The sequence below is a fragment of the Dermochelys coriacea genome, chromosome 1 (assembly GCF_009764565.3).
Source record: "Dermochelys coriacea isolate rDerCor1 chromosome 1, rDerCor1.pri.v4, whole genome shotgun sequence".
In the NCBI taxonomy this organism is placed as follows: Eukaryota; Metazoa; Chordata; order Testudines; family Dermochelyidae; genus Dermochelys; species Dermochelys coriacea.
In genome coordinates, this window is record NC_050068.2 from 261,838,443 (window position 1) to 261,864,400 (window position 25,958).

The following is a 25,958-nucleotide window of genomic DNA, read 5'->3' on the forward strand; positions in this document are numbered from 1 at the left end:
TGGCTCACTGCAGATGTGACCAGAGCCACCTGTCTCCTTGGTCACCGACACATCCATTGATGTTCACATACACACACAGCAATAACTCTGATACACATATTCCTGCTTAATCGTGGTAGATATCATGACAGTACAAGCTGTGGACAGTACAAGGAGAGGTTTCAGAATAGCACCCATGTTAGTCTGTATCCGCAAAAAGAACAGGAGTACTTGTGGCACCTTAGAGACTAACAAATTTATTTGAGCATAAGCTTTCGTGAGCTACAGCTCACTTCATCGGATGCTCATGAAAGCTTATGCTCAAATAAATTTGTTAGTCTCTAAGGTGCCACAAGTAGTCCTTTTTTTTTTTTAAAAAGTACAAGGAGAGTCCTCCTGCATCCCAGGGCAGGGGGGAAGGCAGAGGAGAGTGCTAATAGGTCCAGCCACCTCGTGGCTAGTCAGAGGTATAACACAAAGGAGGCGTATTCCCTGTTTTGTAGCCCTTCATGGGCTACTGAATGCTCTGTCTCCTGTTGTTGTGAGGAGGAGTGTGTGTGTGTGTGTGTGTGTGGAGGGGTGAGGGACAGGACAGGGCTCCCACTTCATGCCCTCCCCATCTGTCACAGTGAGATCAGCCCAGCAGGGTTACAAATACAGGGTTAGGAAACAGACATGGAAAAAACCAGAGATGCTAAATTCTAGACCAGGGTCGGCAACCTTTCAGGAGTGGTGTGCTGAATCTTCATTTATTCACTTTAATTTAAGGTTTTGCGTGCTAGTAATACATTTTAATGTTTTTTAGAAGGTCTCTCTCTATAAGTCTATATATTATATAATTAAACTATTGTCGTATGTAAAGTAAACAAGGTTTTCAAAATGTTTAAGAAGCTTAATTTAAAATTAAATTAAAATGCTGATCTCATGCCGTTGGCCCGCTCAGCCCATTGCCAGCCTGGAGTTCTGTTCACCTAGGCCGGCAGCAGGCTGAGTGGGGCCTGCGGCCAGGACCCTGGCTGGCAAGGGACCGGCAGTCAGAACCCCAGACAGGCAGTGGGCTGAGCAGCTCAGCCCGCTGCCACTCAGCCCGCTGCCGGTCTGGGGTCCTGGCCCTGCCCACATAGAGTGGGTACATACCTACCTTCTCCCATTCTCTTCCTCCCTCTCTGCACTGAGCTAGGGTGGGAGTGCACTGAGCACAGGGCTGGGGGTGAAGAAGCAGGCTGGGGGTTGGGGTGTAGGGTCTGGCCAGGAGCTAGAATGAGGGAGGGGGCTCAGGGTTGGGGTGTGGAGTGCTTACCTGGGCAGCTCCCATTTGGTTTGAGGGGTGCAAGTAGGAATGTGGGGGGGGTGCAGGAGCTCCTGTTTGGTGCTCAGGGTGGGGGTGAGAATGTGCGGGGTGTAAGAGTCAGAGCATGGGGGGGGTGGGTATGTGTGGGGGGTGCAGGAGTCAGGGCAGAGGGCTGGGGGAGGGTGGGCTAGGTCGTGGGGGTGCTCCCAGCCCCCTGCCCAGAGCGGCTCACGGCAGGGGCTGGAGGGGATATGCCCTGAATCCAGCCCCCTTCCCCAAGGCCCCATCCCCACCTCTTCTCCGCCTCCTCCCCGAGCAGCTAGCACCCTGCGGCTCCGCTTCTCCCCCTCCCTCATCAGTTGATTGGTGGCAGGGAGGGAGAAGAGGGGTAGGAACCCAGCACACGGGGGAAGAGGGCGCTTGCCTGCTCTGCAGCAGCTGGCAGGACCAAGCTTCTTCACCCTGCCCCCGCGGGGGGTTGGGGTGCAGAGAAGAGCAGGCGAGGGCAGGCAGGATTTTTAATAGCATGCTGCTGCCTGCCGGGGACCTGGCAGCAGCGTGCCATTAAAAATCATCTCGCGTGCTGTCTTTGGCACACATGCCATAGGTTGCCGACCCGTTCTATACCAACAATTATTCCCATCTTCCCTCTCACCTAACACCATTGCCCCCCTGTGCACTCCCTGCTAGGGCAGTGGTGACACAGGTGGGATGGGTGCTTCTCATGCTTGTGTGCTGATACAAGCCACACCACGGCATGGTGTCAGGACTCAGATGGGTGGATTCCCCTTCCCAGCTCCTCCGAGCGCTGGCAGAGTGGCCATCTCACCTGCTATGTGCCCTGGGGCATGCAGACCCTGCTCTAGCCCCCTGGGAGGGGTCTGACAACTAGCACCTGGTGAGTATTTCCAGGGGGCAGGAAGAGTGACTACATGAGGGAGGGCTCTAGGAACAGGCGGTGCACACAAGCACTTCCTAGGAATGTAACCATGGGGTGTGGTGAAACAGAGGCTTTTCCGCTCCTGAAAGCTGCTGCTCAGGCAGGGCACAGGCCGTCACCCACTCTAATCCCTCCCAAGGAGCCCAGTCCTGCCCCTTCCCTCCACACCTGCATTTGGGCCCTTGCCTACATCAGTGTAGTAGAGCAGGGCCAGCATTGTCAGCAGAGCCAGTGCCAAGGGGAGGCAGCCAAGCTAAGCCACCCGGGGCCTGCTTCTCCAAGGCACTGAGCAGGTGCACACCATGCCGTCAGCCCCTTGGCACAGCAGGGCCTGGGGGGTTGGGATTAGGCCCCCAAAGTCAGAAGTGGCTTTTGAAAATGTTGGTACAAGCCCATCCCCTTCCCCCCATGGTGCTGCCTCCTTACTGCTGTCGCTGCCAGGCCAGGTGGGGGCCTGTGGGCAGGGAAAGGCTAGAACAGGAGGCCTGGCTCAATCTTTGCTTTTGCCAAGGATGGTAGCAGGGTGAGCTCTGCTCTACCCTAGCCAGGCTAACTGCTTAAACCCAGCCCAGCTGCTCCACTTACACAGCCTTAAAAGCAGGGCTGTGACAGCCCGGGCATTGGCCAACAGTGCAGTTTGGAGAAGGGGCCTCCACAGCTAAATCCATGAGCCTCTACAGCCAGAGCTGCAGAGCCTGGTGCTGTGGCTGCGAGATGCAATGGACTCCCCTCTGCTGTGGACTGGCACGGGGGGAAGCCCACCGCATGCTGACTTGGCCCCTAATATAGTTTGGGTTCTAACAGAGAGGGAGCCTAATGGTAGCCCAGGGCTGGCAGGGCATCACCTACTACAGTGGTTCTGAAACAGATTCATGGAGCTGCATCTGCTACCACGAGGAGCAATATTCAGGCGGCAGGTGCTGAACTGTGCTGGGCTCCCGCTAATGCAAGGCCAAGGGCGCACAACTCCATGTGAAGCTTAGCACTGCTGAGGAAAGGCCCTTTGCGTTCCCAGCTGAGTAGGGAAGCCAGCATTGCCCACCTTCCAGTAGTGGGCTCCTGGGAAGATGACCCCAGGCGAGTCCCAAGTGGGTGCAGTGCAGGCAGAGCACTGTGATGAGCTGGAGCCGGTTCGCACCAGTTCGCTGGAACCGGTTGTTAAATTTAGAAGCCCTTTTAGAACCGGTTGTCCTGCGAGGGACAAGTGGTTCTAAAAGGGCTTCTAAATTTAACAACCGGCCAAAAGTGGCGCCATGGGTGCTCCGGGGCTGGATTGGTGGCAGGGAGGGAGCCACGGGGAAAATTTGCTGGAGCACCCACGGAGAAAATTTGGTGGGTGTAGAGCACCCCCGGCAGCTCCCTGCCCCGCCCCAGCTCACCTCTGCTCTGCCTCCGCCCCCGAGTTACGCACTGCCCTGCTCTGCTTCTCTGCCCCCCCGACTTCCTGCGAATCAGCTCTTCGCGCGGGAAGCCAGGGGGCTGAGAAGCAAGTGGCAGCTTTGTGCTCAGGCCCAGGGAGGCAGAGGTGAGCTGGGGGGGAAGGAGGGGCAAGGAGGGCCACCCGCACTGCAGCAGGTAACCTGGGGTGCAGGTAACCCCACCCCACTCCAGCTCACCTCTGCCTCCCTGGGCCTGAGTGCGAAGCTGCCGCTTGCTTCTCAGCCCTCCCAGGCTTCCCGCACGAAGAGCTGATTCGCAGGAAGCCGGGGCGGGGAGGTGGAGAAGCAGAGCAGGGCGGCGCGTTAAGGGGAGGAGTCGGAGCGGAGGTGAGGTGAGCTGGGGCCGGGTGTGGGCAGGGAGCTGCTGGTGGCTGCTCTGCACCCACCAAGTTTTCCCCATGGGTGCTCCAGCCCTGGAGCACCCATGGAATCGGTGCCTAAAGTGCCACTTTTGATGTGATCGGTGGGAGGACGGCCGCTCCCCCTGCTCCCCACCTAGCTACGCTCCCCTGCCCCTAGGAGCCAGAGGGACCTGCCAGATGCTTCCTGGGAACCACCCCAGGTAAGCACCGCTGGGACTCCCCACCTCACCCACCGGCAGGTCCCTCTGGCTCTTAGGGGCGGGGTGGGCACCCACTATGGTGGCCCATGAGACCCTCCTGCCCAGTTCTGGGGGCAGTCAGGGGACAGGGGTGGATGGGGCAGGGATCTGGGGGGTATCAAGGAATGCAGGGGGCAGGGATGGGGCAGGAGTCCCAGGGGGGCGTGGATGGGCCATGACCCCCTCGTGGGGTGAGGAGGGAACCGGTTGTTAAGATTTTGGCAGCTCATCACTGGCAGAGCACCACGGGGTGGGGAAGCTGTGTAACCCTGCATCATGGCACAGATAAGCTCCTGAATAGGAAAAGCACCCATGTTAAGTATCCTCACACCTTCTTGTCAACTGTCTAAATGGGCCATCTTGATGATCACTACAAAAGGTTTTTTTCTCCTGCTGATAATAGCTTATCTTAATTAATTAGCCTCTTACAGTTTGTATGGCAACTTGCACCTTCTCTGTATGTGTATATATATATTTATCTTCTTACTGTATGTTCCATTCTATGTGTCTGCTGAAGTGGGCTGTGCCCATGAAAGCTTATGCTCTAATAAATTTGTTAGTCTCTAAGGTGCCACAAGTCCTCCTGTTCTTTTTGCCTCCTTAAAAGGTGACTGGCAAAAGGGAATGCGGCAAATTAGAGCTGTTCCGTGCTTTGTTTCCAGCTGGATAAAGAACGCTTGAAAGGGTTGGGTTGGCTTTTTAAAGTGTGGGGATTTTTGAACTAGAAATCGAGCTCTTGTCTAGGCTGGCAGTCCTAAGGGTGTCTGGTGTTGTCATCACTTCATAGCTTCTCCAGACAGGAAGACTTGAGCAATTGGGAGAGAAAAGGGCATAACTCTTAGACTGCTGAAACTGCCAGAGGTGGTGTTTGTTGGTGGTTTTTGTTTTTGTTTTTTTTCTTTTTACACAAACTTAATACCCACCCAACTCCAATGCCTAATAGTTAAAAAAATGTCTTTGTTAAAGTTTCCACTTCCTAACCTCTTCAACTGAGGTGCTAAGGGCAGAATAACCCCCCACAGACCTCCCACAAGTCCTCCAGCAAAATAAGAGATCAGGCACAACCTTCCTCATGTTTCTAGGGTAAACAAAAACAGAAATCCAGTGCACCCTTTTTCTATATTTTTTATAAATAAAAAGGGTACAAGCTCATAAGATCAGCCATAATGGATCAGACCAATGGTCCATCTAGCTATTATCAGGTCTTCTTATGGTCAACAGTGCCCTATGCTTCAGAGGGAATGAACAGAACAGGTAATCACTGAGTGATCCATCATCCCCCTGTCGCCCACTCCCAGCTTCTGGCAATCAAAGACTAGGGACACCCAGAGCATGGGGTTACAGCCCTGATAATTTTTTAAAACCCTTTGCAGCTCACCTTTAAGGATTGGTCTGCTGTGTGAAGCAGTCCGAGAACCACCTGACTTGCGGGGGTCCTAGACCCTGCTTCCTATTTAAAGGTGCTAACTGATGAGGAGTGCATCCCTTGTGCAAATATGTTTAGAGAGAGTGAGACTGTGATTGGCCCCTACAAATGCCTCAGATGAACAGAGCAGGAACTGTCTCCCACCAAGAACTGAACGTTCACCCGGAAAAGGGAAGAGAGTCTGGCAGCAGGAAGGAGCCTGGTCCCACACAGCCCACCTGTAACTGGGGGTAGTGGAAGGTTAATAACCCCGCTCCCTATCACCTCCTCCACCTCAGTTTAAATCCTTCCCTCACAACCAGCTCTGGAAATCTTTCTTAAAAGGGCCCTGCACAGAGGCCTCGAATGAAGGTGGTTTTCATGATGTGGGATCTTGGGAGGCGGGGTGCTGGAGAAGGGGTAATAGAGTCACGATTCATTAGCTCTCTCTGGAAAAAAGATCTCACGGCACCTTCGGACTGTGTCCTGGGGAGACTGGATGCTGTGTCCTACTGTCCGGGGGTCATCGTAAATTTCATAATCATTCCCTCCCTGTAGGAGAAAAAGAAAATAGGGAGGAGGGTAATAATCACAACCATAATCCCCTCTCTAGCTATAGCTTGCTTTGTCTTGCACAACCCACAATGCACTGGAGACTTTGTAGAAGGGTCATTCATCTGCCACTGAAATGCAGCCACCTCTGCAGCTGGAGGAGAACGTGGCAGCTTGTAACAGGCTACACTGTATGAATTGTGCTAATGGAGTATGTGGGAAAGGTCCCTGCTTACACCACTGTTCTGCAGCTACAACACTGTGGAGCAGTTTAGAACAGGAAGTGAAGAATACCACACCCATCTGAAATGATGAGAGAATTTTAGAACAGCACAATGTAGTCACCCAAGCCGGAGCTTGGCTAACACCACTCCCTCTACATCGATGGAGATGCCCAAGTCAGCTTATTGCAGCAGGTAAGGATCATCTTGTAACCGACTCCAGAGAGCAGGCAGAGCCGTTCCTGTTTAAACTGAAAAAGCCTCTGTGGAAGTGGGCGAGGTTTTGGTTTACATCTCATTGGTTACAGGGCACCTTCAGCAGCATAGCCCTTCCCAGACTTGTGCTGGGCCACTAGGTCAGTAAGGACTCAGAAGGAAGAGAGCCACCCGCTGAATCCCCAACACCACTTCTTACAGCACTCAGTTTCCCCTGGAGACGCAAGTTCTGCTGGGACTGCAGCCTGCTATGGTATAGTTGCAGGCCCTCATTTGCACTAGAGAGACCCCCACCTCCCCACTTGAGGGCAGTGTTGCTTGACAGCAATTCCAAAGGGAGTTAGGTAAAGTCCCATATAGCTGGGGAAGGACTCCTGCCTTCTCCTCTGAGAGGTTGCCAGCCTAGGAGAGAAATGTCCCCCGCGTATACTCACTGGGGTCGTCTCGTTCCCGAAGAAGTGGATGGTGTCGAACCTCTCATCGTCGAGGATGTCGAGGCAGTATCGCTTGTCCCAGCCCTCAGGGAAGACATCAAAGCTGATCATACCACCTGCCAGCAGAAGGGAGGTTGTTAGGCCAGGTGCGGGGTAAATTCCAGACCTCACTACCCTGGGGCAAAGGGAAATGTCTGTCCACGTTGTCGTCGAGGCAGGCACCAGCCCAGCCATGGTGATCGAGTCTCTAATGCATTATCAGGATGACAGCAGCTGCTGTTTCTATGACAATGGGCTGTGGTGGCGTCAGCAAGGCCCTTGTGATTCCAGTCAAGGGCACAAGCAGGAACCAGTGAGGCTGGTGGTGGTGGTGCTCCAGAGGAATCTGCCATGGGTACTGTACCAGAGTGGTCTGTCCCCTTTCAGGTGTAGTGGGATCTGGGGCTAGCCAACCCTGTTTCATGACATGGCCCCTTTAAAGAACAGCTGTTTAAGGAGGCAGCAGAGAAGCTAGAGAATGGGGGCCAGGTGTTAGTCATGAAGCTACCTCCTGATCCAGGATAAAACCCAGCTGTTGGCTGAGCAGAGTGGAAGAAGAGAGACTCCGTAGAGTAGGCCTGGATCCTAGCAGGCTGGGGAACTTGACTCTGTGCACAACCCATGGAGGAGCTGTGGAATCCCTTGACCAGAGGAATGGCACTGAGACACCAGGGCGAGACACCTGGGGAAAAAACTCCCCAGAGTGGCCAGAAGCTGCAGTGGGAATGACAACGCTCCCTAGCAATGAGCTAACTGGAGGAGGAACTGCGAACCTGAAGGCCTAGATGGAGGGTGAAATGGGAAACCCCGAGAGGGAAGGGCTTGGGCCTGAAAGGGCCAAAGGAGACTATTTCCTAAAGTCTTAACTGAACCCCAAGAAGGGGAACGTTACTGCAAGTATTCTGGGCTATGACCATGTTCTTGGGAGAACTAGGAAGGAACTGAGGGCTGGGTGCCTGCAGGGCCATGCTGTGCCATGAGGGGGTGTGCTTTGGGACAGACCCCTGCCACAGTACTTCCATGGCCCCATCCCCACAGTAACTCCCTGACCTCACAGGGGTGTTGAGAAAAGTACGAGCCTCCCCTTTTACATGGGAGGAGCTGTGGCACAGAGACACTAAGTGACTTGCTTGAAGGTCCCACAGAAAGCCTGGGGCAGACTAGGAATTGAACCCAGGTCTGTAAATTCCAGGCTGGAGCCCTACCCTAATCCTTCCCTTTAATACATCCATATGCATTCAGATATGGAAAATATCATCAGTGTGCTCTGTCTCTAAGCAGAGCTGGGCAGCGAGAGAGGCTCCTGGTACTGGCAGGGCTAGAAGATCAAATGCAGAAGGAACGACAGATGGCACTCAAGGACACCAAGTTCTGTCTCCTTGTTGATCAGTGGTGTGAGCAGAGGACTGGGCTCTAGGAACTCCTGAGGCGTTCTGCCACTTTTCAGCTCTATGCACACCCCTTTCAGAAGGAGTCCTTAATTTTGTGTGTCTCCACTTTGGGGTGCTCAACACTTTATGCCTTATTTTTAGAGGGGCTGAGCCCCCGCAGCTCCCATTATCTTTGTGTGCTTACTTACAATCCTAGCCTACTGCTGGCAGCTTACCAAAGTCATAGGAGAAAGGACCATTGTTCTGTTCTTGTTCCATGTGCATTTGAGGAGGAGAACAGGACTGCAATGCCTTTGTCCTTCTCTGCTATGACATGGTCTGTGTAAATGCTGGCTGGGATCACGAGATGTTTTTACTGGGGCAACCAAGGGGGATGCTGCCTAGAGATGCAGGTTCCTCCGAGCTCAGAGTCTCGGGGATTCTGAATTACACATAAGGTGGCAAATGATGTGCCACCTCCACCACGCTTCCCCCATCACTCATCCCTGCTACACTCTTAGTAATGGGCTTTCTTTTTGATGAGTGACTTCCATTTTCAGCCATACCTACCTTCCCTGGTGAATAGCTTTAAAGAATTCAGCCCAGTCACTCACCCAGCCTGATGACATTCTACTTCAGTGGAAAGACCCAAGAATGCTCCTCTCCTGCTGTGTTCCATGAGGATGGCTTGGGGCTGAGCACTCCTGAAAATCTGGCCATTAAAGTGAGTGACTGCATAAAATGGCATATTGGGTTCCACATTTATTGCCTCTCAGTGACTCCATATGCAGCTTTTCCTTGTAAATGGAGTAAAGGCAGTTTTCTTAACAGTCACCCCTGCAAACACCACCTGGGAGCTCAGACTCAGGCTGGGTTCTTCCACTCTCCTGCACCAGTGGATTCAGTGGGGTTACGTAGGTGGGACTGAAGGTAGAATTTGGCTCTGTAGTTGGAATGCAGTTAGCAATCCTGTTGCTGTTGTTTGAGACAGAACAGATTCAAGCTCTGTCCTAGAACTGTGTTGGCTCAGTACAGCTAACAGAAGTAAAATATAGTTAAAACTTAGTGTGTCACTAAAGCCAGCACATCTGAGTGATACCAGGGAAGCAGATCTACAGTTTTCAGACCATAATCATGCATTAAATAGGAAACAGGGCTTGAGATCCCTCCGCAGGGATGAACATGGGCAATACCCCTCCCAGGGATCTCCACTGGGAGTACACCTCTGACATTCACTCAAGCAGATGCTCTACTACTTTTAAGCAGGCAACACCCTAGCATCATTCCCTTCCAAGATCTCGACAGGAAATTCATCACACAGGGAAACCCCACAGTAGCTGTGATGCACTCTGCTCACCTCGAGAGAACCGTAGGCCCTTGCCAGCAAACTCTCTCTGCAGGGCTGCCACAAACTTCTCACGGATCCTCTCTTTCTGCAGATGAATAAACAGGAGGACAGTGGGATAGGGATAGGATTTTGAATGACTGTATCCTTGATAGGCCTCATTCCATTGATTGTCTAGATTTACCTACAGGCCTTGCAAGCCTCTCTCTGTACATCACCAGGTTATTTTCTCTGCTCTGATCCCAGTTTCCAGGCCAGAATCTCCTTGTTACCCCAGCAGCAAGTACAACCTCCTTCCTCTGTCTCCTGTACTGAGCACCCAGGACAACTGTTGGGGAGGGAGGGGGGAAAACGAGGGAGGCATTCAACACGGGCTGTGGGGATTCAAAATGGCCTCTGCATTAATGCTACTTTCATTTCTCCCTATATCTGATTCCCCTCCCCAGATCAGTCTCACACTGCTATAGCCAGCCCACATTAGCCTTGGCCATGTCAGCCTAGAGCCGGGGTGGGCAAACTACAGCCCAGCGGCCACATCCAGCCCTCGAACTTCCAGTGAGGAGCAGGATTCGGTGCTTGCCCCGCTCCAGCCGGGGAGCGGGATCAAGGCCTTGCCCTGCTCCGCGTGGCTCCCAGAAGCAGCAGCATGTCCCCTCTCTGGCTCCTATGTATAGGGGCAGCCAGGGGGCTCCGCATGCCATACCTGCCCCAAGCGCAGGAATTGCGGCCAATAGGAGCAGATGGACAGCGCCTCCGTGTAGGAGCTGGAGGGGGGGGGGACACGCTGCTGCTTCTGGGAGCTGCTTGAGGTAAGCATCACCTCGAGCCTGCACCCCTGAGCTCCAACCCCCTGCCCAGGCCCTGATCCCCCTCCCATCCTCTGAATCCCTCAGTCCCAGCCCAGAGCACCCCTCCTCCATCCCCAACCCCTCTTTCCCAGCCCCACCCAAGAACCTGCACCCCCAGCTGGAGCGCTCACCCCCTCCCATGCCCCAACCCCCAATTTCATGAGCATTCATGGCCCACCATACAGTTTCCATTCCCAGATGTGGCCCTCGGGCCAAAAAGTTTGCCCACCCCTGGCCTAGAGGACCCCAGGTCAGCTGTTGAGCAACCCCAAACCAAAGCCCCTTCCTGCTCTCCCCCCCACCCCAAGAGCTGATGCATTTCACCATCAACACTACTCTCCCTTGGAGGTTCAGAGGCCCAGTTCAGGACGCAAAGTCCATAGGTTCTCCACTCATCTGCCTTCATGTCTTGACGTAGTCTGACCCCTTCTGCCCTTGGGGAGGGGAGAAAGAAGCCATCACAGCTAGGTTGGTTCAGCCAGCATTTGCCAGGATCTGAGAGCTCTGTAGATCCATTTAGGAGACTGATCCTGGTCTGGAAGGCCCATTGAGGAGACACCTGCTCCGTTTGGGCTGGGGAATGGGACATGTCGTCAGCTGACAATGCTCCTTCGCTATGACTGGAGATGGGCCCCGAGCTGTAAGTTCACTACCTAAGTTCAGGGCTGCTGGCTTTGAGGTTCTGGTCTAAGACCATCTCTAATCATGACACTGAAGAAACACCACTGAAAATGAGAGGCTCTTCTTAGGACAGCTTCTCCGCATAGGGAGCCTGCACCCCTACTTGATCAGTGGCAGCAGATTAGGTCAGTTCTCTTATCTCATCTACATATTTCCTTTGGTTTCCCATCCTTATCACAGCCTCAACCTCCAGAGCTTATGCAGGCAAGCCCACAGGCAACAGAGTCATTGACATGGATATAAGATGAGACCCGAGTGCTGTGGTATTACATGGCCAGAAACAGTCAACGCCCCACAACTTAACGCCCAGTCATGGAGGAAGGGAGGGTGGATCTTGGCCAGTTACCTTGTCCAGCTCGGAGAATTCTATTCGCTCCTCCAGGGTGCAGCTTCGGCCAATGGGAGAGATGTTCAGCATTCCGTTGCGGAATTCTATGAAGGTCCCGCTGGGCGTGTGTAGATGTCCATTTTAAGAATTGGGAAGGGAAGAGAGAAGGAGCCATTAAAATAGGAGTGCCTGTAAAACACGTGATGCAAGGAATGTTTGCAGGGACACTAGGCAGGCTAAAAATGACAACAGGATTATCCTCATGCTTCAGGTATCAAGTGCTCACGCTCTAAGCCTAGAAATAAATAACTCTCCACTTTTGCTGCTGCAGAAGCACACCAAGGCACATCACTGGGATATTAATCACAGCCAAGCTTTGCCGATACAGAGTTGAGGGGAGTTGCCCCAGAATGACAGGGTGTCTTTAGAGAGAAGGAAACATGTCAACTCAATCCAGGCCAGAGCTCAGGGGGAGGGAGCAGTGTTTTGGAAGCTTAGATCATGCAAGAGCAAAGCTGATCTTGTGGTTAAGGCACTGGGACTCAAGTGACGTGGGTTCAATTCTTAGCTCTGCCATAGACTGTGTGAGATCCTGGGCAAGTCAGTCTTTGTGCCCCAGTTTCCTATCTGTAGGGAGGGAATAACAATACTTCCACTCTTCCATCCCCTGGTTCGTCTACTTAGATCAACTCTTTAGAACAGGGACTGTCTCTTAAATTGTGCGTTTGCAACACCAAGCACAGTAGGACTCTGCTCTTGGTTAGGGCCTCTAGGTGCTATCAAAATACAGAAATGAGGCCAAGAACAAAGCCAGTGGATCTGCAATTCTAAATGGGAGTGTGATGTCCAAATGCCTGGACCTGAATGGTACAGGAACAGCAGCTAGGTACAGGAGGATCATTACCGTTTCTTGGGCAGCTTCAGTAGCGCCATGTAGTTGAGACAGAAGTTGATCAGCTCCTGCAAAAGCTCCTCCCCCAGGTGATTCTGGATAGCCTTTGGGAGCAGGGGGAAGAAAAGGTTAGAGGTCACATGAAGCCAAGACTACCATCAACTTACCACAAAGCACGTGGACTGAACTATTCTACAAAATTCATCCAGGATGCCCACTATGATGTGATGACTGGACAGAAGGAGTAGGGAGGCTTTGGTAGGAACTGCGGGGAGTGGAGCTGGCAGAGCTCTGGATGGTGGCATACGGCTGGTTTCATTTGTTGATGATGGAACTGGAGACAGACTTGGTGGAGGAGACAGGGAAAGAGCCCCTGTGGCTTGGTGGGAGACATAGCAAGTAAGCTAGGCCTACCTGTTTGGCGACCAACTGCCCATTCTTGTACTGCACGGTGCCATTCTCCGCAAAGACGTAATCAAACTTGTCGATGACTGTGGGGAATGGGTGTGTGGGGCAGGGGACAGCAGGGTGGGGAAGGGAGATGAAGGCAAGAGAAAAAACATTAGCACAACCTGGTCCGTAACTCGGCGACGGAGCAGTGCGGAGTGGTGGACGTTGGCTGGATTCAGAGCTCTTTGAGATTTTACTCCATGGCCGTAGGCTGAGCAAACGGGTCTTGAGCCTCACAACTCCCTGGATGTTATGCCCATTTTACACATGGGGAAACAAAGGCATAGACAGCAGAAGCAAGCTACTCAAGGCCCTGCAGGGAGTCAGTGGCAGAGTTGAGATTAGAGCTCAGGAATGTCAGACTCCCAGCCATGTGCTCATTCTCCTAGACCATCCTGCCTCCACCCCTCCCCATCCCCACCCTCCCCACAGCAATGCACTTGGTGGTTATCTAACCCTAGCTTCTCCTCCAGCAATAAACAGATTGTTGCTGACTCTGCAATTAACTTCATGCTCCCTTGAGCCATGAGTTGTGTCACCAGGCAGCCTCTCTTTGCTAAGGAGCTAGGAAGAGGATTTCAGAACTCCGCTGTAGATGTTATACTGATATTAGAAAAGAGGAAAAAGGAAAGTGAGAGGAGAGGACAGCTGTCACTTCACCAGTCGTTCCTTCTCATCTAATCTGCCCAATCTCCCACTGCTGTTCAGGACCTTCAGACCTTCAAAACAGAGCATGTCCAAGCATAGGAGAGAGTTTGTGCACATTCCCTTTCCATTTACTCGGACTGTCAATGGGCTATGGAACTAATGGAGGTGACAGCTGATCAAACCTGGAGATGGTAGGACTATATTGCTCCTGGAGGTAGGGAAGAGAAGGTAAACTCTAAATGGGCCTCTTTCTATCCTCCCATGCTCTTTGCAGGCCCATGACAGCTAAAAGCACCTGCTGCAACTGCTGGAGTTGAAGACTACTCATGGGCTGGCCCAGAAGGAGACACACACAAATACGGTGGGTTACATGTGCACCTCTGCTCTGTTACAGAGGTCAGCTCTGCTGACGTGGATAGCCACAGTTCTGGTTGTTAGCTGAGCTGCTCCTGCTCTCAATGGCAAAATTTCTGTTCGTTCCAGTAACTTCAATGGGAGCAGGAGCAGGCCCTTAGGTACAAGCGCTACGCTTCTAGCAAGAGTGGCTGCCTGGGGGAGACTCTCTGAGCTCAGTAGCACGAGTGGCAATGGTAGCAGTGCAAGCGCTCTCTGTGGGTATGATTTTATCCTCTCTGTGGGTGGAATCAAACTCAGTGTTCAGGTGTCTATAGCTGCATGTAATTACTAAGAGCAGACAAGCCAAACTACCTCCCTCCCTGCAAAGGAGAGTAGCCTCTCTCTCTCCACCTTCTGTTTCCCCCACCTCTTCCCACACTCCCCTGATCTGGGGTAGGGGGAAGTGTCTCACCTTCATCCCCTTCCCCCAGCTGCTCAGCTATCTTGGAGTAGTCAGAGCCTCCCACCACGCCGATCTGGACTCTCTCACGCAGCTCCTGAAGGAACTTGTCCACTTCGGGATCAATTTTCTAGAGGGGCAGGAGCGAGAGGGCAGGTCAGAATACAGCCAGAGTAATGGACAAGCTCTGGCCCCACTTACAGCAGGGTCTCCAACGAAGGCCGTTCCCAGCCAGTAGTGACTAGTCTTTAACAGTGTTTCCCTGCCTGGTGAGCACCACTTTAGTCCAGGGAGGCAGGTGCACTGGAATTGTGAATAGCTGCATGACCCCAGATCTGGCCATCATCCCCTCCCCCTGCAGATGGGCTTCCATGGCTCTGAATAAAGTGGCAAGGGGTTCTTTGAAAACCACCTGCCTTCTCTCTGCTCTCACAGCAGCCTCTGTGAGTGGGCTGTGGGAGCTGCTCACACATGGAGCTGCAGGCAGCATCCCATGAACCCACACTTCTCTTCTCTGCTTCTGCGGCATTCAGCTCAGCCTTGGCAGCATGTGAGGCCTAGTCCCACGGCGATAGGAAGGGGTGCTGTCATCTTCCCAAGCCCAGCAGCACACAGTCATCTGGGGGGAATGGGAACAGGAAGGGGGTACCACCAGGGCATGGAGGAAAAAATACACTAGGAGGGGTGGAAAAATGATATGGAGGAAAGAAACAGCAAAGGACTGGTGGAGGGGGAAGAGACAAACAAGGAAAGGAGTGCATGTATGTATCCCCCCTCCATTTGAGGAATTAGTAAATTGGCACCCCATTCCCGCATGTCCTGTTGCTCCATGTCTTTCCCCTCGCCCTGACACACAAAGTGGTAATATACGCACTTTTCTGTATTTAACTAAGGGGGTGGGAGGTGCCTATACATCAATAATCCCTCACAAATGGGAGAGATCCTACCCAGAACATTTGGGAACCAGGCAGAGAAGTGTCCTAAGGGCTGGCTCCCCACAGGGACAAACCAAACTGCATCACAGAATTCACTAAAAAAGGAAAGGAGGACTTGTGGCACCTTAGAGACTAACAAATTTATTTGCGCATAAGCTTTCGTGAGCTACGGCTCACTTCATGGGATGTGAAGGAGCTGGAGATGAAGCAGTGACAGCAGCGGCCATAACGAAGGCGGCACTCAGGGGCCTGCTCTTGCTCCCTTCCCCTCCCACTGAAGGGCTGCCCCATTACTGCCTAATCCCATTAACAGAACGCCAGCTGAAGCAGCACAAGTCGCACCAAGCCTTTAACTTCCCCCTGCTCCCTGCAGGTCTGGCCAGAATAGTCACAAGCCATGCCGAGACAGGAGAGGAGAGGCATCCCACTATCGCAGGGCTGGACAACATGTGTCTGCCAGGAGCAGACTCTGCCACCACCCTGCTGTTTATCTTCTCTAGATAAAGGTAATTTGCTAAGGCTGGAGGGCTGACTGCACCCAGCAACAGCGCCTCCCCTCCTCCCCCTTCCCTTGGCCTGGGGACTTGTGTTCTCCTGCATCACCCCCTACAGAATAACTAGCTTTAAAGGTCGGTGTAGTTAATCACATGGATACTTTGCCCTCCCATACAGCCAGAGCCTGATAAACATGATTCTAGCCTCACAATCCATCTGCAAGGTAGGGAAGTGTTAATGGTTTGTACCTATAGGTCATGTCTCCACTAGAGAACTGAGCTGGTGGGATGATGCTGGTCTAGACACAAACATTGCAACATGTCCATTTGGCATTGTATCCACACTAGTGCTGTTCTAAGCTACTTCCCCTGCAGTGTCTTCTGGGTACCTACCCCACAGTTCCCAGCTCAGCTGCCAGCAGCAGTGGATTCTGGGAGATCTCAAAAGGTCACCAGTGGACTGTGGGTTAGTAGGGAGAGGACTGTGTGGTCTGTTCTGGTGCTGTCCAATGCAGGCTGAAATGATTCAGGGTAAATCCAATATTGTGCCCTGTTTAAAGCAAGTCATTTCTATTGGGTAAACAGTTAGAGGTTCTCATCACAGGCCCCGTTATGTTGGGCTCACGCACCATAAGTCTAATTCAAATGCATTTGGCTCACAGGTAAGCCATTGAGAGCACTTACGTGTTGTGGGCCAAACAAGTTTTACAAGCATGCAAGGGGGCCACACAGATCTTGGTCTGGTAAGTCCCTCTATTGTAGACAAGGCCATAACAGACAGATGAGTAAACTCAGTACCATAGCGGACAAGGTCGCAGTAAAAGAAGAGGCATGTGGGGTTAGTCTGTGTGTGGGCAAGAGGCCTTCACTACAGTGGGGCTCAGAACAGTTTATACGTGGATGCAGGGCCAGGGGCAGAACTTCATCCTGGAGTGCCAAAGAACGAAGGAATGTGGAGTACAGGTGGGATTACGCTGGAAAAGCCAGATGCTTCTAGGCTTCACCAGCTAGGCCCACCAGACCTGCTCTCGTTCCTTGCAAGGCTCCAGCATCTTTCGCAGGCTGTGAGGAGAAAGCAGGCCTCTCCCCTTTCCCTGCTTCTAATACCAAGCAGATGCTGTAAAATGGTTATTGCATAACAAACATACGGCAGGCAGCAATTTAAAGGAACTTTGACATATTAATCAGAGATTTTTTCTATTTCCCCAAAAGCCAAAACAACTAGGATGCAGGGAGGAGATTTAACCCCAAAATATATGTCTATGCTGCAATTAAAAACCTGTAGCTGGCCGGTGCAAACTGACTTGGGCTCAAGAGGTTTGGGTGAAGGGTCTGTTTAATTGCAGTGTAGATGTTTGTGCTAGAGAAAGTGGTAAGGTCCCAGAGCTTGGGCAGTCTGAATGTCTACACTGCAACTTAAACAGCCCCTTAGCTGGAGCCCTGCGAGTCTGAGGCAGTTGGCATAAACCAGCCCAAGGTGTTTAAGTGCAGTGTAGACATACCCAGCCCCTAAGAGGCTGTTAGACCCTGTCATCTAGCCCGTTCTTGTCTCTAAGTGATGTAAAGATCTTGTCCCAGATAAAACAAAAAGGTGCCCCTATGTGGGCTGTGGGAGGGGCAAGTGTGCAGGTTACTAGAAAGGTGGCCAGATCTCCTTAATCAAACATAACCTGTGGTCTGTGCATCCAGCCAGCTGGGCTGACACCTTGGGGTGATTGCCTATGAAAGGAGCTTTTTGGTTTAAGGTAAGGCTGAGACACATCAGTTTGCAGCACAATATGAGCATACTGAATTGGCACCTTTGAGAAACCTCTGCTTGGGGGGAGGCCTGGGATGGGAATAGCAGGGAGTGCGGCATGTTGGGATCACGGTGCATTGGAAGAACAGTGGGGGAGGATGCAGGGATAGCAAAGGTTGTAGCAGGGACAGCAAAGGTTGTAGCAGGGCAGGAGTGAGTGCACCGGCAGAGCTATGCATGTCAGTCTAGGACAGGAACAGCGGCGGGAGGGCATTAGCAGAGCTATGGGATCAGGAGTGAAATAGCAGTGGCTGCTGCAGGTCAGAGTGGTGCGTTCGTAGAGCGGCATGAGAGGAAGCTTGTCCAGCCCTTGCCCATAGTGTGTCAGCCCCTTCCCAGGACCATCTGCCCCTCACTTTTAGAAGCAATACATGTTCTCCCCCTGTTAAATCACTCTACAACACAGAAGAGCTACAGTTAAATCCAAAGGGCCAAGGCAAAGAGAATCCCTGGTGCTCAATGGTTACGTGACCTTGCACGGTCTCCTCCTTCCACCCACAGGGTATTTCACAGAAAGGCAGAGTAGGGCTCCAGACCTGCTAGAACAAGGCCCTGAGCTTGCACGCTTGGCTTCCAACAGGGCGCAGCAGGCGTGCTGGGGGCAGCACTGGCTGGGGAGGTCCGACTCCATCTCGCCACCCGCCGCCAGGCGGGGCTTAGGCGACCTGTTGCCCAGGAGGGAGAAACAGCCCCAGAAGAGATGCCGCAGGAGGCCGCTTCCTCAGCGGAGGGCAGCAGGGGCTGGGAGGCCGGGCTCCCCACCGCGCTAGACCCGACAGGCTCCCAGCGGGGCCACAGGGCGCCTCTGCGCGGGGCAGACGGGCAGGGACTCCGCTCCCGAGCCCGCTGCGCGCTCCGCACCCGCGGACACCTCCCCGGCCGGCTCCTCTCATTGCCCTGCCCGCGATGCTCAAGGAGGGGCCCACGGGCGGGTACCTGGCGAGCCGGCGTGAGCGTCCCGTCCACGTCGAAGAGGCAGAGGACGCGCTCCCGGCTCGGCGGCTCGGTGCCAGCCATCGCTGCGGCGCCGGCCGAGCCCCAGGCTGCGGAAGGCGCGCAAGGGAGAGAGGGCGGGAGGCGTCGCCCCGTCCGGGCCAATCGCGGCGCACGGGCGGGATCCGGGTGAGGGGCGGGGGGGGGGGAAGCACAGGGCTGGCGACACGTACACCCCGGCCCGCTCCCTGCAGCCCCAGGCAGGTAGCAACCCCCCTGCCCGTGCAGGACGGCCCCCAGGGGCGCGGGACGAGTTGATCGCGCCCGGCCCGGCGAGGGGGCCCTCGGGGAGGAGGGATGATAAGGGCTGCCAGAGCCTCCCGCCTGCCGAGCCGAAAGCTCCCCCAGCGTCTCAGAGACCATGGGAGGTGTTTTAGCCTCGATCGCGACGCAGCCGAAAATAGGCAGGAGAAAATGAGGGCAGAATTTGGCTCGCCCACCCCTAAAGTGCCGCCGCGTCTGGGGTGGAGCGCAGCGGCTGATGAACAGCCCACAGCAACGCTGCACAAGCTTTGGGGCAGTGAATGAAAACGAAGGTGCCCGAGTTTCTCTCTTCCCCCTCCCCCCACGGTTATTCAAAGTCTTTCTCAGCAACTGCTTTCACAGAGCAGCAGATTTTACAACCTGTTTTTACCATGAGAGGGACTGTTAGACTAGACATCAGTATTATTTTTGACCCTTTCTGCAAAGTACCCCAGGGGACAGTATCAGAGGCTGGACAAGAGGTAGTTACGTTTAAGGTCACCCCTAGCCTGTGGCTACAGTTCTCACATACCCTCGTCATGGTTCCTTATTCTTACCAGCTTAGGTTAAAAACTTCCCCATGGTACAAACTTTGCCTTGTCCTTGAACAGTATGCTGCCACCACCAAGCCTTTTAAACAAAGAACAGGGAAAGAGACCACTTGGAGACATCTTCCCCCAAAATATCCCACCAAGCCCTACACATCCCCATTCCTGGGGAGGCTTGAGAATGATATCCTAACCAATTTGTTACAAAATCAAAGACCCAAACCCCTGGATCTTGGAACAATGGAAAAAATCAGTCAGGTTCTTAAAAGAAGGTTTGCTTGTTTTTTTTTTAAAAAAAGGTCAAAATCATCTCTGTAAAATCAGGATGGAAAATACTTTACAGGATATTCAGATTCAAAACAAAGAGGATCCCCCTCTGGGCAAAGCCTTAAAGTTACAGAAAACAGGAATAAACCTCCCTCTTAACACAGGGAAAATTCACACAAACAAAAGATAAACTAATCTGCCTTGCCTGGTTTAGCTATACTGGTTGCAATATTGGAGACACGGGTTGGAGAAGATGGATTTCTGTCTGGCCTCTCTCAGTCCCAAGAGAGAACAACCCCACAAACAAAAGCCTTCCCTCCCCAAGATTTGAAAGTATCTTGTTCCCTTATTGGTCCTTTGGGTCAGGTGCTAGCCAGGTTAGCTGAGCATCTTAACCATTTACAGGTAACAGGATGTTGCCTCTGGCTAGGAGGGATTTTATAGCACTGTATACAGAAAGGTGGTTACCCTTCCCTTTATATTTATGACACCTTGGGACTGGGGGGTTGTTGGAAAGAGGAATCTAATCTTATGATGATCATGGAGGCTGGAAAATAATGAGGTAGGGATGACCAATCCCTTATTCCAATTACAGTTAAATTAATTGCATTTGTAAACCGTGCAAGACAGCAGCTGCTGTGGATGCTGTGATGAGCCTGAGGTAATCAGCTTTGGGCTTTACAGCCAAACAGCTCCATCAGTGAGGAAAGTAAATCAAGGATCAGTCTTAAAAAGCTACCCAATCTCACCACTTCTGGGGTTTGATGTAACACCTATCATCATGGTATCTATGTGTCACACCAAAACCCTGAACAAAAGGTGTTTTGTCTCTCCCAATTCCTCTGGGACAGAGGAGCATGACTGTGTGTTTGATTGGATAGTATCATTTCTGAGGAAGGCTTTATGGAAAAGGCATGGTTTGATCAGCACAACACCTGGGTTTGGCTTCAGTCTGGTCTCTGACAGAGATCTGCAGCTGGGGCTCTGCCACTAACAATGCTCTGTTCCCAGTGTCTGGGTTATCCATCTATACAGGTACTTACACAGGGCTGTCACAATAGGAGCTGAGAACCTCACAATAATTAATGAGCATTCCTCAGAACACCCCATGAGGTAGGGGAGCACTAGCCCCATTGAACAGTTGGGAAACTGAGGCATAAATGGATTAAGTGACTTGCTTAAGATCACACAGGAAATCTGTGGCAAATCTGGGAATTGAACCTAGAGCTCCTGAGTGTTTATGTACTGCCTAAACCACAAGGTCATCCTTTCTCATCAATAATAGCCTTGTGGAATGTAGCTGATTTGAAGGATTGCGCAAGATAAGGCATTCTCTGCACTAACTATATCCAAATATGTTCAGTGCCTTGTAGATTAGGATCAGGACTTTACACTATGCTCTGAAATGAATGGGGAGCCAGTGGTGTTCACAAAGCATGGTTGTTGTGTGTCTGTGTTGGCCTTTGCTGCTAATGAGGTGCATGGGGTTAGGGAACAGCATGTGGACTGGCATTGCCAAGGGAACTGCAGGTGATGTGTCTGTGGGGTAGCTCATCGTTATTGGATGGGGTCTTTCTTCTACCTCAACCACTGTAACAGAAGCAGTGGATGCCCAAGAAGACTGCTCTGCCCCACTCTTGAGTGCTGGCTCAAGCCATGCCTAGACTCGGCAAATTAGCTAACATGTTAACAAACGCTTTCACTTGGGAAACACAATTTTCAGTTTCAGAGTAGCAGCCGTGTTAGTCTGTATTCGCAAAAAGAAAAGGAGTACTTGTGGCACCTTAGAGACTAACAAATTTATTAGAGCATAAGCTTTCGTGAGCTACAGCTCACTCTCTCCTCTGTTTTTTCCACCAAATGCATCCGATGAAGTGAGCTGTAGCTCACGAAAGCTTATGCTCTAATAAATTTGTTAGTCTCTAAGGTGCCACAAGTACTCCTTTTCTTTTTACAATTTTCAGTGTCAACTCTTCTTTGCAAAGTCAAGTCTATTTCTTCCAGTTATATTGCTTTGACCTGGCTATCAGTTATACCACAAATAATTTGGTCCATCTGGAGTTCATGTGATTTAGCATTATTATGCAGGCCTGTACATAATGGTCAATAGTCTCACCTCACCCCCAGCTTCTTGTAAAGAATATATCTTTCCCAAATTGCATTCTTATATGGATCACAGTGTTCTTGACATTTCGGAATATTTGCTCTCTTGCTCTCATTGGAATGTGCTGTTGGGCTTCAACATCTCTGGACCCACCACATTTCACCCTGTCTGGTTTCTCTTCAATATTTATTGCTTTCAGTAAAATCTGCAACCATTTCTTCCTGTTCTCTGCCAGATTGAGGGATTCAGGTGACATCACTTGCTCCATTTTTGTCAAAGATTTTGTTTTTTTCTGATACTGTGTGTTAACACTGTGACCCACAGAAGTGCTGGTAAAAGACTTGTCTCTATTTCCTGGGTTATCAGCTGGCCTGGTCATACAAAAGATATAACCTTATCACACAGCAGGCGGCAGTATCCCTAATGTAACCAAGGTGACTATTACTAGGGTGCAGCGGTCCACTTCAGTGGAGATTTGCTCCATGAGTTTCTACCACTCCTCCCCATCTGCCAGAGATCATTCATAAGCTGTTGTGCCAATTCCCATAGCATCTCTGGTGCAGAGGATTCTAGAGCACCTTTTCGAAGAGGCAATTATTGCAAGTGGCTAAATGTGGGAGGGTCTGGAAATCTCTTTGGGGGGCGGGTCTATCTTTTTTGTTCTGTGTATGTTCAGCACCTAGCACAGGGGGGTCATGCTTCAGGACTGTGAGTCCTAGGTGCTAATGCAATACAAATAAGTGGTATGAACATACATGGAACTTTCTGTTGAGGTTCTTATACTGTGCTTGTATCAGAGTGCCTGCCAGTCATGCGTTAAGAAATGTGACTACACATCTGTCGTGTTGTTTGTTCTCTTATCCTCTTCCCAGCAGGAAAAGCATGTATAGTGGAGTGTCTTGTTTTTGGTAGGTTTCGTTTTGATCTCTATATACCTGCTGCTATGTGTTTATGTTAGAGAAAGCAGGTCAAAGAAACAGACTGGTCACTTGGAGCAGAAGATACAGAGGCTTGTGATGGTCCTTAGTTCCTAAGGGAGTTTATTCCACTGTCTTGGACCAGCCCAGGAGAAAGGGCTGGTTCCCAGACACACAAGCTTTACTCTTAGTGGGAGAATCCCAATAACACTGAAAGTCTGACCATGCCCCTTTACTAAAGAAGACAGAACCTTGGTAATTAGCAACCAAGAGACAATGAATCTCAGGTGCTTTCGAATGCACTTCATCAACCATCCTGTACTTCTGACTAATGAGGGACTTGGGGTCCCTGGGCTGCTCTGTATCCAAGGAAACAGAGACACATCCACCATCTTCATACAGAAGGTCTTGGCTCGTGCAAGATGTGTGTGCATGGGCTTTGTTCTCCCTCAGTTTACCCTGCGCCACAGCTACTGTTCTCTCCTGAGGAGCAGGAGGTCAGATTCTGAAAGGTGAGTTTGGTCTGGGTTATTTGCTTATCACTTTGGTGGTACTGGAATAATCCAGGTGGGACTGGAATGAGCTGGGAAGGTATATGGGTAGGATAGGCTTCAGTATAGAATGTCAGGTTTCAGAGTAGCAGCCTGTTAGTCTGTATTTGCAAAAAGAAAAGGAGTACTTGTGGCATCTTAGAGACTAACAAATTCATGAGAGCATAAGCTTTCGTGAGCTACAGCTCACTTCATCATGTAGCTCACGAAAGCTTATGCTCTCATAAATTGGTTAATCTCTAAAGTGACACAAGTACTCCTTTTTCTTTTTAGTATAGAATGTGACACTCTCCATCTGATTTCCACCCCCCCTTTGCTTTTCTAAGAGCCCCTCCCTACATCATCCCCATTAATGTCTTTGTGTGCTTTAATCTCTGATCTTTTAATCCCTCCCTTGGAGGAGTCTATTCTACTCTACTGTCCATTTGCTCTGACTGGTAAAGCTGGACTGCATACTAGGTAACAGATGTGAGCAGGACTCCTCTGTTCCAAATGCTGGGGAGTGGAGTTGCAGGGGATTGGGTCATTTACTGTATTTCCCCAGACTTTGGTGCTCTCACATTAATTTATGTTTGGTCTACTGGGTTCTCTCTGTTCTACTTGTGCCATAGCCTGCTTATAACAATCGTGTTCTACTAGGCTGGAAATATGGGTTTAGCTATAGGATGTGATCCCCAGGTACACTAGAAAGCTGTGTTTAGTGTGGCTGGCATACAGTTAGGTGGCTGAATGTTTATGTAGATCAGAGAACATGCCCTAACTATGGGCTTGTTTACACATGGAGTTATTACTGATTAACTTTCTGTGTGAACACTGTTATTCCAGGTTTCAGAGTAGCAGCCGTGTTAGTCTGTATTCGCAAAAAGAAAAGGAGTACTTGTGGCACCTTATTGACTAACAAATCTATTTGAGCATAAGCTTTCGTGAGCTACAGCTCATTTCATCGATGCATCCGATGAAATGAGCTGTAGCTCACGAAAGCTTATGCTCAAATAAATTTGTTAGTCAATAAGGTGCCACAAGTACTCCTTTTCTTTTTACTGTTATTCCAGAATAAGAATGCCTTGTTCCTGATTAGCTTCACCCAGTGGGTTAGATAACTAATGCACATGAGCTATCTTAGTGTAAAATCCTAGTGGAGACATGGCTCTGTAGTTCTACCTGCAGTGTAGCTAGGCAAGCTCAAGTGGGTGGAGGGGTATAGTGTTGACCTTCCCTAGTTACATCGTGGTGAAAACTGCCTGTCCCTTGTCTCCACTGGGATTTTACAGCAAGATAACAACTGAGTTATCTTATTATATTAAAAAACCCCAAACGGTGGGTGTGTTTTGGTAGTGAAGATGAGCGCATGTCTGGCAAGTTCTAGAAGAATCTAGCTTTGCACTGATGTGGCCTTCTCCTAACAGCCATGGAGGAATTTAGATGGAAGCATTCATATTTAGAATCCTGAAACCAGGTTGTTTGCCAACTTTATCTGTTGGGATTTAAGGTTTGTCTCTCTGTAATTAAAGGTCATCTGCAAAGAGGAAAACAATAATTAGAGTTCTGCTTCTTCCCTGGGTCCCCTTTTTTATGTTCCATAATGCAGACCTGCTTATGCTTTACCATAGACATTCAGGGCATAGCTAGGCTGGAAGAGAGTATGTCAACTCTGCAATGGGAGGTGTGATTGCTGCACATGTAGGCATACCCAAGCTAGCTTGGATCTAGCCAGGGTGAGTCCCGGCAGCAGTGACAACACCATGGGCTTCAATGCAGGCTGTACAAACCCATCCAGGATTCTGGCTAATTACTCTGGTGGCTAGCCTATGCTGCTGTGACATCTCTGCTATTGGTACTCAGGCTAGTTAGATTAAAGCTACCTCAGGTTTGACTGCATCATGAGGCAGTCACACCATGTGATTGCAATGGGCACCTATCTTGAGGTGACTGGAGAGCTAGGAAAATGGTGACATCAAGCAAGTGACAGTTGAGCAACTGAGAAACAAAGGGATTTGTCAGACTGTTGATGTCTCTTTGGCTGAGACTCTCAAAGCTGTACAGAGCATTTACCCCACACCTGCGATTAGTTTCAATGGAAGAGGTGTAGCTAAGGCTGTCCCCTGGGTATAGCCACCAGTGGCCAGCTGCCAGTGTAACTGCATCAGAGGAAACCCCTCGTGTAGCCAGGCAAAGCCATGATTTGACAGATACTGTTTTATTTCAACATAGCCACAGAATACCTCAGTTGCCCCCTCTCATCATAGTCCAAGCAGTCTCCACCTTCTTTCACTAACTCTAATGTTGTCTGATTAGTTATCAGACTTTCTTGGTTTTAAAAGACGCAGTTCCTGACTGCCAGCCCTGTCATCTCAACCTGCCCAGCTGAAAGCCAAGTCGGTCTCTCTCTTCCCTGTGCTTGGCATCACTGCTACAGATTCTGCAAGTTGTGCTCTGCTCCACAGTTCCATTTAGCCTTCAGATCTTTACGCAGTTGGTCCCAACACTCTTAAACATCAGAAAATATTTTGAGTTCTGCTCAGACTGAGTTGGCTTTTATTTATTTTTGATTGGTCTCCTCACAACGAGAAATCTCCAGAGAAGCTGAACGCAATGGCAGAGCCATGGACAGGGGAGGGAAGGGAAACAATTGT

At 51.0% G+C, this 25,958-nt stretch overlaps 1 protein-coding gene across 5 annotated transcripts; it reads right to left on the minus strand.

The window, feature by feature from the left end:
* Positions 1 to 5,158: 5,158 nt before the first annotated feature.
* On the minus strand, positions 5,159 to 18,795 carry PMM1 (phosphomannomutase 1). 5 transcript variants are annotated; one of them, XM_043490673.1, is made up of 10 exons: positions 18,639 to 18,769; positions 16,298 to 16,420; positions 14,892 to 15,094; positions 14,488 to 14,605; positions 12,996 to 13,072; positions 12,594 to 12,685; positions 11,708 to 11,807; positions 9,845 to 9,920; positions 7,079 to 7,194; positions 5,159 to 6,207 (listed from the first exon to the last, which is right to left on the minus strand). In XM_043490673.1, the coding sequence occupies exons 3-10, from the start codon at positions 14,946 to 14,948 to the stop codon at positions 6,085 to 6,087; spliced, it is 759 nt and encodes a 252-aa protein (XP_043346608.1). In that variant the 5' UTR covers positions 14,949 to 15,094; positions 16,298 to 16,420; positions 18,639 to 18,769; the 3' UTR covers positions 5,159 to 6,084. The 5 variants fall into 5 exon arrangements, with proteins under 5 accessions (XP_043346608.1, XP_038235443.1, XP_038235409.1 ...); XM_038379515.2 differs by lacking the exon at positions 16,298 to 16,420 and having other exon boundaries at positions 18,639 to 18,758; XM_038379481.2 differs by lacking the exons at positions 14,892 to 15,094; positions 16,298 to 16,420 and having other exon boundaries at positions 18,639 to 18,794.
* Positions 18,796 to 25,958: the final 7,163 nt, after the last annotated feature.